General features: G+C 38.2%; 3 protein-coding genes across 6 annotated transcripts; 2 read left to right on the top strand and 1 right to left on the bottom strand.

Annotated features, from left to right (window-relative positions):
- Positions 1-330: 330 nt before the first annotated feature.
- LOC139939035 (development-specific protein LVN1.2-like) lies at positions 331-11,108 on the bottom strand. 4 transcript variants are annotated; one of them, XM_071934749.1, is made up of 7 exons: positions 10,980-11,108; positions 5,002-5,176; positions 3,924-4,081; positions 2,859-2,943; positions 2,189-2,356; positions 1,619-1,710; positions 331-1,146 (listed from the first exon to the last, which is right to left on the bottom strand). In XM_071934749.1, the coding sequence occupies exons 2-7, from the start codon at positions 5,114-5,116 to the stop codon at positions 1,096-1,098; spliced, it is 669 nt and encodes a 222-aa protein (XP_071790850.1). In that variant the 5' UTR covers positions 5,117-5,176; positions 10,980-11,108; the 3' UTR covers positions 331-1,095. The 4 variants fall into 4 exon arrangements, with proteins under 4 accessions (XP_071790850.1, XP_071790847.1, XP_071790848.1 ...); XM_071934746.1 differs by lacking the exon at positions 10,980-11,108 and adding an exon at positions 5,636-5,701; XM_071934747.1 differs by lacking the exon at positions 10,980-11,108 and adding an exon at positions 5,639-5,661.
- On the top strand, positions 8,462-12,575 carry LOC139939034 (development-specific protein LVN1.2-like). Its single transcript, XM_071934744.1, has 6 exons — positions 8,462-8,645; positions 9,144-9,301; positions 9,655-9,730; positions 10,995-11,171; positions 11,560-11,654; positions 12,048-12,575. The coding sequence occupies exons 1-6, from the start codon at positions 8,531-8,533 to the stop codon at positions 12,141-12,143; spliced, it is 717 nt and encodes a 238-aa protein (XP_071790845.1). The 5' UTR covers positions 8,462-8,530; the 3' UTR covers positions 12,144-12,575.
- Positions 12,576-16,096: 3,521 nt separating this feature from the next.
- Positions 16,097-21,121, top strand: LOC139938938 (melanopsin-like). Its single transcript, XM_071934614.1, has one exon. It carries the CDS (start codon positions 16,199-16,201, stop codon positions 17,369-17,371), a length of 1,173 nt encoding a protein of 390 aa, XP_071790715.1. The 5' UTR covers positions 16,097-16,198; the 3' UTR covers positions 17,372-21,121.
- The last annotated feature ends 345 nt before the right edge of the window (positions 21,122-21,466 follow it).

Raw genomic sequence — 21,466 nt, 5'->3', positions numbered from 1 at the left:
TGGACGGGACAGGTCAGAGGTGATCTTCGTGCGCACGCGCGTGTTCATCTCATGAATATTTATAGAAAGGCGACGTCACTGTGATGAATAACTAGGTCAAGGCATGGAGGTAGGATTAGGTCAAGGTTGCTCAAGCGCTTGCAGTATTTTGAGCGAAATTTATGTATACTTTATCCTTCTAAATACAATTACTTCTACCTTTTAAGTGTGTTGTTGAGGGGGGGGGGAGTTAAAAACTTGCAATTATTATGTTTTTAAATTATCTGCGATTTGGGGGACGTTTTGGGACTATAATGTAAAGAAGATCGAAGAAAAAACCTGCAGACAATGTTAAATATTGAATGGTAAAGTTTATTGTTTTAACTTGCTGTACGATTCGCATTTCAACTATGACCACTTGATACATGTGAATCAAAAAACAAACAAGTATAAGGCCTTGTTTTGAGTTCTTATTACTAGGTGCCAACGCACTTTACTGTCAGAACATTATACAATGTTTTGTACGATGGTTATTAAAAAGGAGGGGGGGGGGCTATAGTAAAACAAACAAACACAAACAAAACGAAATGTAATATTTTTATCATCTTCTTTACAAACACACATAAACTCAATTTTTGATTTCATTATTTAGCTTTTATTAAAGTCAGAAGGAAAGAGTTTTAAAAATATTAAAGGGCAAGTGTACACGACAAAGTCCTGAAAGTCCTAGAAGATACAGGTTCTGTCATTTGAATGGCAAGTAAAAGACCAACTGTCTTAATAAATCTAAATTTGAGGTAAATTAATTGAGAATGCACACATGATGTGCATTGTTAAAAAAAAAAAAAATGTTATGAAAGCATTATCAGATAACAAATTCAATATATTTTAGATGCTATTTCAGGGTTTGTATATCTTCATTTTGGTATCACGATTTCAGTTGTAAACTCAAATATAAACAATCTATTTATCACCTAAGTTACAAAAGTATCTCAGTATAAAATTAAAAAAATATATTTCTAAATCTATTTTAAAAGATTTTAAGTTTTATACTAAGCTGCAACCAAGTTCAACAGTTCAGTAGATGTTGGGTCGATTCCACTCCATGATGGGTGTTTACTGGAACAACAGATGCTTATAGTAAGCTCCAGGCTTGCTGCTGACAGTCTAAAAGGTGGAGGTAATAAGACATGATAACAAGAACCATGTTTAAAAAGCTAGATCAAAAATAAGAATAAAAAGCACTTATTTAAGCAGAAGGGCAATAATTAGACATTCTCCATTCTCCGCTTACTGTGCAAGTGCCGAAATTCTGCATTAGCTGCGAAGCGAAGGTTGCCTAGTTATGTGGGTTATACACGTATACAAGCAAAAATTCCCGCTAACCTGTGAAATACGCCTTCCAGTGCTGATTCTTTTCTTACAGTAAGCAGAGCCATGAAAATGGGTCCAGGGAAAGCTATTATGCTGAAAATTCTGCTTAGCAAATTCCTGTGCTTAGCAAGAAATTGGTTTGGTACCAGACAGTCCCAGCATTGGTAAATGTATGTTTCGTAGGCTGGTAACCTAGATTTGCTAAGCAAGAGTTTTATGTACTGGTAGCTTTATGAAATTGGGCTCAGGTGAACTGAAGCCTTACCTGAGGGCAGTAAGATGGCACAGTAAAGTATGTTGCTGGATCTTTGATGCCTGCGACGTAGTTCTTAAACCCAGCGCCAACCATCAATGCAGCTGTGTTAAATGACAATGACATACTGTTGCAATATGATTCATAAATGAAGTTTGCACCGGGGATAAAGAAAATCAATTTTTGGTTTTACCCTTACACTGATGAGTGTTAGTACTATGTATTCAGCACTTCCTGAGGGCTGTGAGAAAACAAAAAACCCAGGCATATTACTTGGTGGGATTTGGACCCACAACCCTTTCAATTCTAGAGCAGACCTCTTACCAACTAGACAAACTACCTCACTTCGGAGCAAACCAATCAGAACACAGAACTAAAAAGCCTACATCACCGAAGTTTTTCCACTGATATCATTTGGCCTATAAGACCAGTACCTGTCTTCCCTTGGGAATAAAGACAGGGGAAAGTCAAGGGACCAGTCTAGGAACTAAGCTTGTGTTGCCACTCAAGAAAGATTTCTACGCCTAGCTGACCAGGGTAATGTCAAGTAAACTTGAGCATATATTAAATTGGTATACTTACTTCCAGCAGTTTCTCCCACAAATGATGAACTGAGTGGGATACAGTCAGTCTTGGTGACGGCCATGGTCAATTCACCAGTTGAGGGCCCCTCCGTATACTGGTATGCGAAAGAGTTGGCGGTGATCTCGTTGTTGCCCATGTAGAAAGTATCAAGAAGTTTGGCCTTAGCTGGTGAACACAAATCGCGACATGTTATTACTCACAAAAATTATAATGGCCAACGAGGAGGCTGTGCTGGAGAAAAATTAGTGACACTCCTCAAATCCCAAAATAATAAAATGTAAAATCTCCTAAGTATGGTTTGCATGCTCGTGAAATTGTTGATAGTAGCCCTTATAGATTGAAGCCAGCCAGCCAGTAGCCAAGGTAAGCCAATGATGAAACGCAAAAACTTATATGTGCAGCGCACAGGATTGGCGCAATGAACAACATTCTTTTGACCTCTAGGCGAGGGGGCCCTTTCCAAAGTACCTCATTTGCATAATCTTATACAAAGACTCTATTTAGGATCTTTTGAGAATTGCCTTCTTCTTGTACGATAGAACAACGAGTAAAAAAAAAAAATAGCATGGATAGAAGAACAAATTCAAGATTTATTTACCACACTTTAGGGATTTATGGACACTCTGGTTAAAGAATACAGCAATTAATGAAACAAGAAGAAACTTACCTGGAATGCAGTGTACCATTTCAGTGGAGTTAAATGGCATTTTTTGACAAGTTTTGGACTTGTCATCAATGAAAAGTTCAACTCCCTGCAAACAAAAATAATAATAATAATACTATAAAGAACTTAATTGGAGGCAATCAAATGCAATAGATGTACAGCAGCTTTTGATAGGACTTATAAAACATTTTGAGAAATCTGGTTTTGGAAAAAGATATCAATTTGCATCTGAAATGCATTTCTGGCAGAAATGTTTCTAAGATTGTGTATTCCAATTGCGAATTATTCTTCCTACATGGACAATACCTCCAGGATTTTCAGCCATATCTCCAAAACACTACCACCTTTTAAAATTTTCACAGGTTAGTGTTATTGTATAATATCTATATAGGATTATTAACCACCGAACTATTCCATAAATTGAATTTAGACATTCTCTTTAAAGAAAATTTTGAGACTCAATGAGATTTTGAGAAAATCCTGAAATCAGGAATTATGCATGGTGACATGGCCATTAGGTTTAGAGGATTGAAGTACTTGTGGTTAAGTTATCGGAGTGTGGGTTCGAATCCTGCTCATGACACTTGCGCCCTTGATGAGCAAAATGCTTTTGCTTCTCCTCACTCAGGCAAGTACTGATGCGAGAGTGTTGACATTGTGTATGAAAAAGCATTTGGAGCGCCAAGGCAGCTAAGGGCTTTATACCTTCCAGGGAGCTGAGAAGTTATTGGCCCAGTAACCAGGGCATAGCTCACATTGATTAGGTTATGGTAAAATGTGCTATTTAGTTATTATTGTCCTGAGAAATAACATGCTTGCTTGATCAATGGACCCTTCCCATGAAATAATTTTCTGCTAATTACATTCATGCATGCGTACAGACCTTGTTGGTTGGCAAACACCATAGAGTTGTGCACTAAGCAGACGCACAATCGCGTCTGCGTCACGCACCCATAGCCGTGTACAAAACAGCACGAAGTTCCCTAATTTTGCCAACCAAACTGTTAGTGCGCACGCGCTATGTGCAATTTACATATTTCATGGGAAGGGTCTAGTAATTTTTCTCACCTTGTTGAAGTCAATGATCATACGATAATCGTAAACAAAGGTTCCTGCAGAGGTCGTGACTAATGCTCCCAATCGTTTGTTGGTGTAATCAAATGCCATCTTGAGGGATTGACCAATGGCAACACCTTTACCACTGTCCACCACGCCAACCATATCATCTAAGTAGTTGAAAAAGTAAGGTTTATGAAAGCTAAAACTGTTCAAATTCACATCTCCCTGGGGCTCAATTTTTGAAGGAAAATCCACCAGACTACCAGGGCTTGTACAGGGCTCAAAATTAACACTGAACCACAGGCCAAATGCCTGCAATTACCTGTAGTGTGGGCTGGTAAACTCAAATGGGACAAGATCAGTTGTCTTGAATAAAAGACCTCACTGAGTAAATATCTTTGTAAATTTGTTAAAAGTTTACACAAATTTACAAAGACATTTAATGTGATTCAGTAACTAAAGACACAGCTGACTTCCTAGTCATTGTGAAATCACAGTGCTCGAATTTAGTTTGGTGGAATTTGGACCCACATCCGTGAGTGCAAGTCAGGCCTGATACTTCACAGAGAGAAAAGCGGAGGCGATTGCCTCCATGCCCCCATGTCATTGTCTTGGTGCCAATAAAATACTACAGTCGAAATTTACAATTTCCACATAGGACGTGCCCTTTACAAAGGAGAAAATGCCTTGGTGCCCTTGCCCTTTTAAAAGCAAAGCATACAGGCCTGGCAAGTCATGCAGTCTTACAATGCCACTGTATGAACCACGTTGATTTACTTAGTCGGGAAGTAGGTGAGTTTACAATCACTCAATGAATTTACAATTATTTCAAATTAAATTTATTAAAAACTAAACATCACGTTGAAAAACATTCAAGAAAAAAAATCCATTGTGCATCTGATCTTTACGATAAAAAACACAAAATTTGTAAACAGAAAGAAGCAAGTACAAAAAGATAAACAGGACAAAATACAGAGTGACAAATACAATATTTACAACCATCCTTCCTGGACTGGACCTAGGGAGACGACCAAACCACCTACAAACCACCAAGGAATTAGGGAACAATAATAACAAAATTACTTACCAGCTTCCAGCTCAAACTGATCTGCGAAACAACAATTAGTATTAGGAGGGGTTGGATTTGCAGAGATTCCAGCCACTACAGCTACCAACAGAATCAACACAACAGACTTCATCATGCTGTTTGTTCAATGTTGTAACCCTGAAACTAAGACGAGCCTGAAGATCGAGATGAAAATCTAAACAAAAATCAAAGCAGGGCTAGTTTTACCGAGTGGCCAATAAAATGCCTTCTTTATCAATTCTAATAATATTTAAAGATGATTCTCTAGTGTCTACTGCTGATTAGCTCATAAACTGAGTGAAATTTATTAGCCAATTCGCCGTATAAATGAGGTTTTTCTAAAGCTATGAAGGAAGGCAAATATAGGCATGACGCAAAGATACACAACACAAGGTCAGGTAAAATTCCATGAATCGCTCATCGTACAGTGAGGGTAGTGGTCACATGCCGCTTTTACACGGCCGGTCCGGCTGCGGCTGCGCTACTCCGTTTTGATACACAAATGGATACACAAATCTCAAAACAAGGTTCTATATCTGTTTGGGACTGTTTGGAATGATGCAAGCTAACGCAATTTTACATATTTGAATTATAAAAAATACAAGAAACTAAAATTATCAATCATCAGACTTACCACCTTTTTTTATTTCCTTGTTTTGTTTATCGGCGCAAGCAAAAATAATAGCGTTAGTTACTTTTCAACTATAGAGGGCGGCCTTTCAAAAGTGCTGTATTATTGTTTTTCCGTGTGCATTGTCGGGGCATGGAGGGGAGGAATGGTCGGGGTGTGGCGCAGTACCGAACGAGTATGGCGGTTCAATGAGTCGTGTTTGGAAATGAATTATTACGTTTCCAAGGGAGAACATCTACTAATCTAGACCCATGACCGAGATTTTGCTCTTGTAACTGTCTCATAACTTTTGTTGAACATCACGGACGATGGCGAAACCTAAAGAGTAGTCCTGGGCCCAAGTATCGGCAAGACCGTCGTGTTATTTCATCATGCAAATAATTACCTGAAATCGAGGTCAAATCAATTTTATTCGATAAAGTGATGCAAGCTAACGCAAGAATACACACTCTCAATGGTCAAAAAGCACCATGGAGGCGTTTCAATGTCAATGTTAACTTGCAGCTATAACATCTTACAGACACCATGTGACCGATCGCGAGACGTTCTCGTGGCGACGCGTCGTGACGAACCGTCTATAGTTCGTTGTCTAATTTCGTCGAACATTTCCCCTTCCCATCCCATGCCACAAGTATAGTGGTCATCATTCATTTAACTTTATGCCCTTTAATTGACTCCTCCACAAAGTCTATCATCATTTTCTGATGACGGTTTGGTTTTGGGATGATGTTTGTAGGTTATTTTATTTTGTAAACACTTAAACTATTTTCTTTTTCATAGTTAAGTCAGTTTTCAAGGTACCTTAAAATATTTTTAAAAAGGCAACTCCAGTTTGCCACATGAGACTCACTGTTCTAAACATCACCTTTTAGCGGATCCAAAACATAAAACGCCTATCGGGCAGTGGACCTAAAACAATACGTTGTGGTGGTCTTCAATAGGGCCATGTCTCCCAAGAGTAGGCCCTAATCTAAATCTCTATCATCTACGGCAAAACCAGGCAGATTAATTTCAAAGCTGTTTATTATTACCAACTTTGTTTTCCCCAAAAATTTATTTGCACTAAATGTAGCCTACACATCACAACTGTTTTAAGGAAAAACCTTTGTTGGTATTTTTTCTGAAATTGCAGTTTATCTGTTATTAAAGAATTTATTGTTTTACTTCGTTTATAATGCTGCTCATGCGCCGCTTTATGCAATGTCTCTAAATCGAGATTGTTTGCTCTAAATGGCGTTTTCTGATTCAAATGTATTCTTTGAGCTTAAAATAATTGACAAAATATTGTGTCCATGAACACTGGTTCCCTTGCAGGAAGTAACCGTTAGCTTTACATGTGTTGCAACGCATCCTACAGTTAAAGGGGAGAGACTGCAAGAAAGCATAATGTTTGGCCACGCGAAACAATGAGAAGCATTTTGAGTTGATCGCACAAGAAAAGATGCAGCACAGAACCTCCCCCACTTGGATCCGACCCTTCGGGAATTTTTGTTTGTTTGTTCCGAGATACACTTTGATAACAGGGCGTTGTTACAAAAATGCACGTATTTTGTACTTAAGCTTGGAATGTTAAGTGCTATTACAAGTTGTCTTAGCGTATCTTAATAAATTTAGCTTGTTAGCTTAGAAAGAGATTTACATATCAAGCTCGAGTTATGATTACGTACCAAGACGGTAACTTTAGATAACCCAGGAATGGCAACATTTGGCTGGTATAACCGTGTGTTGACTTTCACAATAGGTGATGAACGTTTTGAAAGCAACAAATAAAACGCAGTTTTAGTTCCTAAACTAGAAATCGCCCCACAATGGAGGTACTAAAGGCAGTGGGCACTATTGGTAATAACTCAAAATAATTATTAGCATAAAACCTTTCTTGATTACGGGTAATTGGGAGAGGTTGATAGTATAAAACCTTGTGAGAACGGCTCCCTCTGAAGTGACGTAGTTTTCGAGAGAAAGAAGTAATTTCCACGATTTTGATTTCGAGACCTCAGGTTTAGAAAATAAGGTCTCGAAATCAAGCATCTGCAAGCACACAACTTCGTGTGACAAGGGTGTTTTTTCTTTGATTTTTATCTCTCAACTCCGACGACCAATTGAGCTCAAATTTTCACAGAATTGTTTTTTTTATGTATATGTTGAGATACCAAGTGAGAAGACTGGTCTTTTACAACTACCAATAATGTCCACTGTCTTTAAAGGAACACGTTGCCTTGGATCGGACGAGTTGGTCTATAAAAAGGGTTTTAAACCGTTTGTTATGAAATGCATATGGTCAGAAAGATGTTTTAAAAGTAGAATATAATGATCCTCACAAGTATCATTCAAAATTGCGCGGTTTTCCTTTTACATCGCAAACTATCACGGTCGGCCATTTATGGGAGCCAAAATTTTGACTCCCATAAATGGCCGACCGTGTTATTGGATGAGGTAAAAAGAAAACCACGCAATTTCGAGGCATATTTGTGTAGATCATTGTATTCTACTATTACAACATCTTTCTAACCATATGCATTTTATAACAAACGGTTACAAAACGCTTTTCAAAGACCAACTCGACCGATCCAAGGCAACGTGTTCCTTTAAGACAATCCATGCAACACACCTTCTAAAAAACATCCCGTCAAGTCACGCAGTGTTGAAGGTAACGTACTTGTTGATACTGATATAGATTAAAGAATGGAAACCACATCTTTTTGTTTGTAAATTAATCATCTTGTGGTTTTAGATTATTACGTGATTTGAGATTATTCCTTATCATCGTTTACAAAGAGCTCAGATAAGAGTGCCCTTGATCAAAAAAGGACCAATATAAAGACAGGAGTCAAAAACATAATGCATTACTAACATCCACCGAGACTTCTTCCACCGAGACTGTTTAAGAACTCTGACAAGATGAAGAACTTTGCAGCCGTTTGTTTGATCCTCCTCGCGGCAGTCAACGCGCCGCGGTCCGCAGAGGCCCAAAAACGTTGCGAATGTGGACCAGAACGATTTGAAGCAAGAATAGGTAAGTGTATGGGTTTTATTGTCTTAATTAACTTGTAATGTTGTTACTTTTTATATTACTGAAAATAAGATTGGAAACTTTGCATGGTTGGAAACACACGCTCGGGTGAGACACCACCATGCAACACTCTGCATGGCGTTGCGGTGTGGTTCTAGCAAGATGGTATAACCGAGTAGAGACTGGAAGTAGATGCACGACAGTTTTGACAACCTTTTGCTTATTTATAATTATTTTGAAACTGTAATAGAGTAGAACATGGTGTTTGCACTCTAGAACTTTATATGCAGGTGAAATTTGTTTTCAGAGGACTCAGGGAAAGTAGGCCGAGTAACTGGCCAAAGCCAATTTGACTGGACCCGAAAGTCTTCGCTTTTGTGACTATTTTCTTAGGAGTGTTGTACTTTCGAAAAAACCCTCTGATGTTTATTTTTGTCTTTACTATTTTGCATTTTCCTGCATTTATTTAATATTTTCATGAATGAAATAATCTACTTCTAGGTCAGCTCAACGGACTAGTCTATAACGGTACCGCCATTGCGCAGCTGAACAACATAGAAGGTGCAATAGATTTCACACAGGGGAGAACCGGCTTGGAAATCCACTCCTACCAAATGAACTATGTAACCAAACTGAAGATCATCACTGATGTGAAGGGGGTGAGATATTCAAAAAGTTGCATTACAGGGTACGAGTATTTGGGAAATCCCTTGCAACAGCGGACTAGTCTATGTTGCAAATAATCCAGCGGTGCAAACTCTCCATGTATCTCCAAAATATTTCCATATTTTGCTGAAACATTGGAAACCTCCCTAACTGAGGAACCTTTTTCCCTATTTCGAAATATCTACCTGATTGTTGCACATTATTATCACTGATTGCAAACTGTAAAAATGTTGGCATCAGCTCGACTGCATAGCCAATAAGTTGTAAAAACTGCTATAAAAAAATAATCCATCGGTAATAGGTTTCATTCACTTGCTACACATTTTCCAACTTGCTTTATTTTCAGAACTACACATACACCATCATGGGGGGAGCATGCACCAAAACCCCAGCAATGTCTATCGGATCTGCCTGTCTGCCAAGTAAGTAACAAGATTGTGAAGCTATGTAAAGGGAGTGTAGGTTTAAGGTCACAATACTTCGATTTCAAATTAAAACCCACTGATTCTAAGCTCACAATGTAATGCCAGAACTTAACCAGTAATCACACTGGAACTGATCCTCCTGGCACATTACTCCTTTCAAAATAGTGACGTATACTTTAAAGATACTGCACACCTTTGGTAACTTTCAAAGACCAGTCTTCTCACTTGGTGTATCTCAACATGCTCAAAATAACAAACCTGTGAAAATTTACTCAATTGGTCGTCGAAGTTGCGAGATAACAATGGAAGAAAAAAAATACCCTTGTGACACGAAATTGTGTGCTTCCATATTATGCCTGGTTCTGAGGTCTCGAAATCATATTAAAAAAATTTCAGTAGAAATGTTTCTCGAAAACTTTATAAAAGATGTTTGTCTATTGCTTTATGGTCTTCTTCGATAATGGTCCATCCATGGTCAAACGAACGATTGACTTTTGGACTCCAAATAAGTAAAACTAGCTTCAACGATAAGGGATTCAGATAAGGCACGAGAATAATAACTGTTTAAGGTATGGTAAACAAAACTAATGGTCACATGTTTGTTAATCAATCAGACATAGTTTTGTTGAAAATGTTATCAGTAGAGCTTAATGACAAACGTGATGCTCATGAATCATGCGAAGCGGATTAATGTTTATAATAGACGATGTGACCTCTGACGTCACTCGAAAACCATAACATGATTCGCGCGCATACCGCCGGGCAAAACCTTTGTATTTTGGCAGCCAGCTAGAAAGTGTATGAAATCTTACCATGACAACGCGTCATTTTGCCCGGCGAAACATGACGTATGCAGTGTTTTTTTTTTCAAAAGAGGGCGGTTTGAATGTAAACATGGGTCACATCGTCTATAATGCATTGTAATAATAAACTTACCGTCTTCGGCCGTGTGAGCTTTTAATGATTTTTTCCACATTTTTAGAAGCAATTGTATAGGTTTAGGTTCATTTTTATTTTACTAAATGTGGTTAAAGTTTGTGTATTTTGAGGATAACTATGTTTTTATGTCCAAAACTTAAAATTCCTGTGAATGTTTTTAATCATTGGCTATAATAAACCATTTTTTTTCTCTAAATGAGGTGGTGTCCAATACACCTTTTAGACACTTTAATTCACTTCAAACTGAAGTGAGTACGGAAATAAATATTTAATTGAATTGAAAATAAACATCACCCTCATCGCTAACCTTTATATATTTCAGAGGAGGCAAGCTTTGCTGGAACGTATTACTTCGGAGACCGTGAGTTGTACCTGGACTCCTTCTCGTATTACGGAGGTGAAAAGGGTACCATTGAAGGGAACTACTCTGTCTCGGTAGCCCAGGATAGCTGCGTACCAGTCAGCGTAACCATCTATGGGAAAACACTTCAAGAGCCATGTAAAAACATTATTTATCCTAAAAAAACTGAAGTTTGTTTCTAAGTGTTCATAGTCTGGAACCCAGTCATTGTAGCCTGGCGTTCAGTCATTTAGCCTGGAGCATTATAGCCTGGAGCCCTATCACTATAGTCTGATGGAGCCCAGTCATTGTAGACTGGGACCCATGCAGACATTAAAGCCTGGAATCAAGTCATCATAGCCTGGAACCCAGTCATGATATTTAATATTATAGTGTTTGTGGAAGCCAAGGGTCTGGTCAACGATCTACCTTTGACCAATAGGCCTACTGTGGCAATTTTTTGGCAGGTACAGCCATAACAATTGATACATAGTTGTAGTACTTACTTTTCCCATTAAGTAACTTTTTCCATTCCTTTTCAAAACAGCTCTACCAATCGTCAGCAATTCAGGTTACACCGAATTCAGATATGGTATCCGTGACCCAGAACGCTGGTTTGATGTTCCAGACATCTGCAAGAAGGTAATAATTTTACTTTAAATGGCCTGGAAAATTAAGACAAAATAGTTATATGAAGCCTTCATGCTCGATGCGAAACCTTACAGTCCAACACCTGACTGACGGATCCTCCGTCAGGTTGATCCGGAAAGTGGTTGTAAGTGTGGACATCGGAAAACAGAAGAGGTTCACATAGGAGCTTGAAACACGTGGACTAACTCCTTGCACATGTTCACACAGTGCTTTGTCTTTACAGTATTGTAAGTGTTCAGGGCAAAGGCACATCCACAGAGTGTTTGCAACACTGTTTGTGCTTAATAGAAAATTAATCTTTCGCCTAAAAATTAATGATTGCCAATAAGTTAACCTGAATGTTTTTTTTTTTTTTTTTTTTTTTTTTTTTGTGTTTGTTTACAGGTCGCACTTAAGGGAGTTAAAGAGGCATCCCGTAACGATAAATCCGGTGTCAAGTTGGCTTCGCTTATCCATTCCCTTATCAAGCCGACCCATTAAGACATTATGGACAATAGTATAAACTCTCTATAAACATTATTTTGGTCAGCAACTTCTTAACGATTTAGACTAAAAATCCTACTCAAACCAATTTTGTATATGCATTTATATTCGCTTAGATATGGATTGGTGATGTCAGGTATGTTATTTCTCAGGATTTGTTTATGATTTTAAGAGGTTTTTAAAATATTACAGCCTTAACAATATCTTGAAAGTTAAAGCACTCTAAAGGGAGAAAGAAATTTTCCACATTACTGTGTCCAATGCTGTATTGTTATTTTTTTCTTTCTGGTGATGACTACTCAAACCTACGCAAACCTAAGAATACAAAAAAATAGTTTCTGTTTAGTCTAATGTTATCAATAACTAAACTTGTGTAAAATTCTGCAATTTGTTTATGGGATTAATAAATAACTGAATAATTTAAATGGACACCGTTTCTGATTTCTGTTAAGTTTGTATTATGAGTTTTAAAACGGACTGATGTAAATTTTGCCTGTGGGCTACTAAAACAAAAATCCAACTTGCTTTGAAAAGAATTATAATCATATTTCGTCCTTTTCAAATAAATTATAAATGGAAACAAATCTGGAGAAAAGTGTGCCTCGTGTTAAATTGAAATAAACGGTCTCGCAAAGAGCGCCCTCTGCTTGACAACGGGGACATTGCCCAAGTGCAGACATGGTCTCTCGTCAAGGCGCTCATTGTGTATAGCTGTCAGTGACTGACGTTATACTAAACTACTGTCCCCTCTTGAAGCTTTTAACAACATGAAGAGGAGTGCTGTCAGTCTGACTGGATCTGGACCGCAAAGCTTTTACTCAAATTTCAAATGTTAATTTATTTTCAATTAAGGACCTTTTGTATTAATAATTACGTATATTGAATTGCCGTATGACCTTATAGTTCTGATCAGACGAGATATGTTTCATGTCGGCCATACCTAAGCCTCATGTTGACGTCTTCTGTCTTAAATCCCCACCTGTCTTCATGTGTGTGCACTCAAACGTAATCAATTACATACCTCTTGGTGGGGGGGGGGGTTCAAATCAATAATGGATGGTATAGGTCTACTGATGTCGGTGTATGGTCGTTGGGCCATGTTTAAAGGTATGGTTTAGTAGTCTGGTGCCTTTTGATTCAGAGACGTACACGTTGTTGTAACAAAAACAGCTATGGGTTTCAGAACTTGCCAAATCAGAGAGTTTGCATGAAAATTTGCTATTATGAGCGCAAACATTTTGACAAAAATTCCATTTCGTACCATTTGCAACTGGTTTCTTTCTCTGTTTAGCGCAGCATTGTTATTATCATTGTCTGCTCAGCATATCTATGCAACTGAGCCAAGTTATCACTACAGGTTCAAATTGCATTGCTGCAAAATTAGTTTCTTTAAGCAGGCTTGTTCCAAGATTCAAGTGAGCCTAATATTTGATTCTAATTATTTTGCACACTTTTTTTTTACAAATCAAAGCAAACTTACAAAAACTGCAGGTTGTTTTCAATGCAACATACTTAGTTCACCCACTGTGATAGTGGCGTGGAAATATTATTTGTTTGAGAACTCTTGCTTTAATTGCTAAGTTTCCAGAAAAAAATGAAACCAAAAACCTTGAAAGGTTCTCCTGGTTGAACAACTGTTCCGAAACTGGGACTTGCTCTTCCTTCCTACCTATAGCCAGATCCGGTTGACATACTTCTGAGCCAGATCCCACCGGAAGCCTCCGCTCAGGGGCATTGGCACCGAGAAATTTTTGCTGGAATTGTCTCGGTAATTCTTTGTTTTTTGTTTCTTTTCATCGAGTCAAACTTCCTTGTTCTCCTTTTTATATGTAACTTTACATAATTTTATTGGACTTTTAAAGAGTATGTTGTTGAAGGCAGTGGACACTATTGGTAATTACTCAAAATATTTGTTAGCATAAAACCTTTCTTGGTGACGGGTAATGGGGAGAGGTTGATGGATATACAACATTGTGAGAAACGGCTCCCTCTGAAGTGCCATAGTTTTCGAGAAAGAAGTAATTTTCCACGAATTTGATTTCGAGACCTCAGATTTAGAACTTGAGGTCTCGAAATCAACCATCTAAACGCACACAACTTCGTGTGACATGGGTGTTTTTTTCTTTCATTGTTATCTCACAAATTCGATGACCGATTGAGCTCAAATTTTCACAGGTTTGTTATTTTATGCATATGCTGAGATACACCTACTGTGAAGGCTATTCTTTGACATTTACCAATAGTGTCCACTGCCTTTAAAACACGTGACAGTTACGTCTGTCACTGAAACATGTAATTCTTGCTGATTAAATATGTTTATACCAAATCCATGGGCATAGAACCCACGAGAGCAAAGGGGCAACTTCGGTCCCAATTCGGGCAAAACAGGGGGGACGATTCGGGCACATCAAGAAGAAAGGAACATGCGAAAGGAAACGGTAATAATACCTTTTGACCAAGACTTGTCTGCTTGGTCGCCTATTTGTTTTGAAACATGAATTTTAATATTTTTCTTTTGATAATTTCAAAAATTGTAACGTTGTATTTTACAGTTTACGCTGCCATCTATGATCCAATACAATCACAACAGTCCCGCCAATGCCTGGACAAATTTAATGAGAAACGTACAGATCATTCGTCATCATTACGGAGCTAAATTATGACTCGACGTTGCCATTATTGAAATTGAGTAAAACGACCCCAAGTTGAGATAAGTCCCCTAATCCCCATCCAGGTTTCAGGCAGATAAAACACAAGTGGGCGTGTATCTTTGTGATTGTAATAAACCTTAAATGGATGCACTTTTAACAGAACAGTTCGGGTTGAGGATAAATTAATATTGGAGTCGTAAAACGAAATTGCCTGTAATAATGCGTGCTCACACGCATTGTCTTGAAGTAAAATAATTGAGTGCGCTTTCCCTGATAATATTGGAAAGGCGTCCGCCAATAACTGTCCCTTTACATATAAAGTAAAGGATTGTTATCTACAGGAGAGAAATTGTTGGTTTAAGCGTATAGTGTCGCCGCCACATGACTTTTGTCACACAAAAAACACGTTCATGTACGTACACGATATTAGACCCTTCCCATGAAATATGTAAATTGCACATAGTGCGTGCGCACTAACGTTTTGGTTGGCAAATTGAGGGAACATCGCGCTGTTTTGTACACGGGTAATGGGTGCGTCACGCAGACGCGATTACGTACACGATAATTATTAAGAACGTGCGATGACTTTCATGTAAATCTGAAAAATGACAAGTTTATACCAGTTCCAATCTTCAAAAAAAAAAGTCCTTCCGACTGAGAAAGTCTAGAAAACAACACTTCCCGTCAAATCACCGTTTAATTCGATTGCCACAATATTGAAAACACGGACAACACACAAATTGCCTGTCATTGTTTTCTCCGAAACATATCCACTGAATTTGATTAAGGGACCACATGTTTGTACGATGCTTTATAATGAAGACCAGAGGATGAAAAGAAATTTGTTGCGTGAAAAAAACATCTCCTTTAAGGTGTGTTTGCTTGACGTTAATGCCATGTAGTCGCTCTTGTGCACGCCCCTCTCCCTCATTCTTTCGTGGAAACTAAAGAAGGCTGTTTTCGGTCACATGTTTATAGGAGTTGAAGTTGAGATGCTCACAGCCATTCTGCATGAATAAACCAACACACGGATATGAAATGAACTGGGCCGGGGTTGCATCACGGACGATTACTCTTCAATGTAAACACGTCATTCGCTACAACTGGAGGAACTGCGTTCGATATTCCTTCCCAACAGTGATTATTAAATTAAATCAAATACAGCCCGGAGATTGGTCCACAATCTGCCAATCCTCATGAAGACGGAAGTGAAAAGGCATTATCGAGAAGGACACGATATGATAATTTGTATAAGGGGTTGAGTTTACTGTTCGTGTCCACAAAACCAATTGGCGAGAATTGCGGTTTGCCATTGCAGCTCGGACGCAGACAGAGTGAAGATTCACTACTTGGACTTGGCAAATTTGCTGTCAGTTGTACCGAGTGAGAAAGCTGATCACGATGAACGACTCCAACACAGATGTGATGGAGGTATCTGATGATAGCTTCACAACTGTCATGCCCTACATGACTACCATGGAGATGAACACCACATCAGCGCCAGATGGGGCACTGTACAGCTACGGTGAGAGGGTCTTCATCGGCCTGAGCTGGTTGATCATCTCCATCTTGGGTATGACCGGCAACGGCATGGTCATCCTGGCCGTAGGGCTGTCCAGACGGCTCCGGACCCCTACTAATGTCTTCGTGGTCAACTTAGCCGTGGCAGATTTCCTGTCGTGTTTCTGTCTCCCGTGGAGTGTGGCTGGTCTTCTGAGTAAGAACGGAATCCCTGGAGCCGAGATACCATGCATGGTCACCGCTTTCATCAGCTATGTAAGCTCAGGCGCGAGTCTCTACCACATGGCTAGCATTGCTCTGAACCGTGTGCTTCTCATCAAGAGACCAATGACTGCTTACCAATGGCTCTACACCCCTACTAAGATCACCTTTCTTGTGACATTTTCATGGCTTGTTGCAATCTGCGTCATTTTGTTGCCACCTCTGGCTGGTATCGGTGGTCTTGGCTACGACGAGCAGGAGCACACATGCACTGATGATGACACCCACCGCCTGGCCAAGCTCTACCAACTCACCCAGGTAGTCTTCTTCTTCCCTGGTCCAATGATCATCATCGTTGTGTGCTACATTATCGTATTCGCTCATGTCCGCAGCCACTTCATCAAGCAGAAGAAGCGCCGACCATCCTACCAAATATCCAAGGACACTCCGAGTGGCCCCGTCAGCAGCGGCTATATCCCCTCCGACAGCCCGGCGGAAATCCAGGCGGGAGACACCATCGACGCCTCGGTCAGGAATCGCCTCAACCGGCAACAAATTCAGATCACTAAGAACTTACTGATGATAGTGGTGGTCTACTTCGTCTGTATCATCCCCTATAGTGTCATGCTCTTCATGGGCAGCGATCGCCACACACTCTACGGTGGTACCATCTTCTTATGCAATACATGGATCAACCCGATAGTCTACGCTACAAAACACCCCCAGCTTAAGGTAGTACTTAGAATGATGCTTCGATGCCGATGCAACAAGATCCCTGATCCATCCCGAATGGTAAGACGACTATCAAGCAAGACCATCAAGATCAACAATGTCAACCAAACCAAGGCCTAAAGAACTTTGTCATCAAATGCTCATGACTTTTTAACTTTAGGTCGAGACATCCACAGTTGGACTTAGATCTCCACTGCCTCATGACTCTCAAACGTTAGCTCGCTGAGGTATGCTCCGAGCGGCCTAACATAACATACTTTAAGGGGAATGCCCCCGTCAGTTGTCCTGACACCGTAAATATGGTTTGATTTCAAAGAGAAGATGCTTCGATTGCTTGTAACTGCAAAACCATTTCGTAAAAATCTGATTTGGTTTTAGAAGTGCTGAAATACTTTATTATTGTCAGACGAAATCAAAGGTATCAAGCAAATAAGTCAAGATTTTTCTCACTGGAAACCAGACGATACTTAAACACTGTGAATAAATCTGAAAATACGTATGTTTTGCTAAAGTAGTTCTAGCATGATAATTATGAAAATTGTGCCCACCGTTTAAGTAAATATTTGTGTGTGACACCATGAGAAAACTTAATACTCGGTGCATTGGATATTATACAAATAATTGAATGCATTTGAGTCTATTGTCGCAGGTGATAACCCTTTTCGCATGTGAAACCTGGACTATCCCATTTCACAAGGCGAAGTCGAGTAAAATGGAAAGGCCAGATTTTACCGAGTGATTATGTCTTGCGACAATACACGAACAAAATGCATTCATTATTTTTGTTTTTAAATATATTTTCTGTATAACTTACTGGGATATAGATTCGTATAACTTACTGGGATAGAGATTCGTCCTTCGGATGGGACGTAAAGCCGTTGGTCCCATGTGTTGTGTAACGCATGTAAAAGAACCCAGTGCACTTATCGTAAAGAGAAAGGGTTCGCCCCGGTGTTCCTGGTTGTGGCTGCTTAATGCGCCGTAGCACCTTGTAAACCCTTATAAGGTGCTAAATAATTGGGTCTCAGAATTCATCACTGCAATAACCAATCTTTCTGAAAGTTTGTATATACTCAGCGCCTTGAGTACCTTGTTTGGTAGATACGTGCGCTATATAAGACTTCGATATTATTATTATTATTAGTTATTCAAATTTGTTTACAATAAACACAAAACACGAAACTCATATGCAACCCGGACTCTGAAAACTCGAGGTATCTATAATAAAAAAAATTGAAAAATTACAACAAACAAATCAAACTCAAACCGTTGACTAAATGTCAATAACAATGTTTTCCGCTGGGACATGACATTGCCTCGTTTGGACAAACTGGCAGTAAATGATTATTCAAACGATGAAGCATCATTTAATTATCCATATTGGACTGCAATATTAAATTCTGGAGCGTCGTAAATACATGATATAACAATGGCGACACGTGCACAACCAATCAAATTACAATGATCTCTCTATGCGGTGTATAAAATCTCGTGATAGAATTGATAGTAATAATATGTAATCTGTAATTTAATCAGAAAAAAATAACATGTTAAATAACGTATAGTCTATGCAGCTAAATTAAAATTTAGAAGTTTGTGAAATTTAAGTTGATATTTTACTGCTAACGAAACTCGAGTTTAAACTCTTGTAGACATGGACAAGGGGGGGGGGACAATAGGAAAACTAAAATAATTTTATGGTTGGGATATTTTTAGCCTCAAAGTAAATGATGTCAATTAATACATGCTTTCGCTGTATGGAAAATATAACTGTTTTATGTTCATAAAACAAAGAAACAATCCATATTTTAGAGGGTTAATCATTTAGTAATTTGATTTGTTTTTGTAAACATGGTTCCAGTCAGTTTAAATTTATGAACTTGTTTTTGCGATTTTTGAAGTCGTGCCTCGTATAAAATAAATAATTAAAATAGATGAATAATAAAGTACACAACTGTGCTCTAAAACAGACATTGTAAATAATTCAAAGGATGCCATTAGAGTCAGATAATTAAGAATAAAACTGCAATTAGAATCAATCTTGACGACACAGGAATGAAATTCGAATAATCTATTATTAATGAGGTGATATAAGATTAAATCTGATGACACAGTGAAGACATTTGAATAATTTATCACTGAAGAATGAATTAATATTTAATCTTGATGACTTAGGGAAACACATTTGAAAATTCTATTATTAATGAGATGACAAAAGGTTCAATCTTTGATGACACAGGGAAGAATTTTGAATAATCTATCCTTAAAGGGCAGGTATATTTTGAAAAACATTTCACTTCAAAATAATGTGGCTACAATCGAAACAACATCGTCGCAACAACGCTGACAAAACGAACTTTGTTTTGTTATTGAAAACTCAACAAAAACTTCACCATTGACTGTTTTTAATCTTTTTTTAAATTAAATAGTTTAAATTCCCACTTATTTTAAATGTTTGATTGTCCAACTGTAAATTGCTTCATTTATTGTAAAGTAACAAGTATTGTCTATTACAATAGTGATAATAACAACGATGATATATAAATAAATGAACAAACAAATACATAAACAAATGAATATGATTATGCTTTTCTTACACGTTCATTTGCCAACTTGTTTTCTTAGTGAACTGCGTGATAGTCTGAGGCTGGTGCGAACACAGGATGTCACATTCCACAGTGTTTTGAATTTCGGAAAATAAAACAAGTCTAATCACAGGAAGTAAACGCTGTAATTTCCTCTTAATAGTGCCATATCATTCGTTTAGACCAATTAAGAACTCAATCCGCGACAGTGAAGTGATTAATGAAAATTCCCCTCGACCCACTAAAGTGAAGGTAGTCCCGGTCGATTTCCCCCTTCCGCCCAGGTAGATAAGCAGGACAGTTATTTTCCGAACTGAGAAATCCCTGTATTTCCACAAATCTACAAGTAAAATATAAAGCAAGACGTGTTCTCAAAAGAACATAATCTACAAATACACACTCATTGAAGCTCTCGAATTTCCAATTTCAAAATAGTGAAAAACCGACTACACAGTTTGCATGACATCGATTCGAAACAAAAATGAATAAAACGTTTACTGATGAGCAATCAACTCCAAACGCGAAATTAAACTATTTATTTCTCACCAAATAATTGTAACATATTTGACAGAAACATTTCAAGGGATGTTTTCTAATATAATCATCATTAGACCCTGTAAATTTTATGTAAATCTGTGAGTTTTGTTATTACCAACCTTTTCCATGATAACAAACACCCCACCTCAAAACAACTAAGATAATACTAATTAAAAGTTGCGGCAGCTATTTGATAATGCGTGACAGAAAGTTCAGGAAAACAATCAACTAAAACAATACATAAAATGTGAACAACAATTCGCGTTTCGTGAACACTTTTGCTTCAACCTGGACTGCCTCACAGCGACACAAAAAACAGCAACTATGATAGAAATAAATAAAAACGGTGGAGTTAAAATTGAACCTTTGCACTAAAACTCTGTCAAGGTTAATCAACCAATAGTGCCATAGATACAATCTAGAACGACATTTCATAATTGATCTAGCAGACGACAGGACGTACGAGTGTAGTTACAAAGAAAGGTAAAGACCAAGATAAAAAGGTCGAACAAGAAGAATACTTTATATCTCTACTACTAATGTAATAGATTCTACTGTGAAATTCCCCCAAAATGGGACTCTTTAAAGGCAGTGGACACTATTGGTAGTTACTCAAAATAATTATCAGCATAAAACCTTACTTGGTAACGAGTAATAGGGAGAGGTTGATAGTATAAAACATTGTGGGAAACGGCTCCCTCTGAAGTGTCGTAGTTTTCGAGAAAGAAGTAATTTTCCACGAATTTGATTTCGAGACCTCAAGTTTAGAATTTGAGGTCTCGAAATCAAGCATCTGAAAGCACACAACTTCGTGTGACAGGGGTGTTTTTTCTTTCATAGTTATCTCGCAACTCCGACGACCAATCGAGCTCAAATTTTCACAGGTTTGTTATTTTATGCATATGTTGAGATATACTGAGTGAGAAGACTGGTCTTTGACAATTTCCAATAGTGTCCAGATTCTTTAAAATTATTGTGTTTCATAAAGTGTTACGTCGGTCAACTTTATATTTCGTTTTGTGGCCAAAGTATACGATTCGGACTGCCTCTATAAGTACCCAGGGCCAATCTCGGTCGTTTTGTTGGTTAAACA

Source organism: Asterias amurensis, chromosome 6 (genome assembly GCF_032118995.1).
Source record: "Asterias amurensis chromosome 6, ASM3211899v1".
Classification (NCBI taxonomy): Eukaryota; Metazoa; Echinodermata; class Asteroidea; order Forcipulatida; family Asteriidae; genus Asterias; species Asterias amurensis.
Note: the sequence above shows the minus strand (reverse complement) of the source record. Positions and strands in the feature narration are given on the sequence as shown.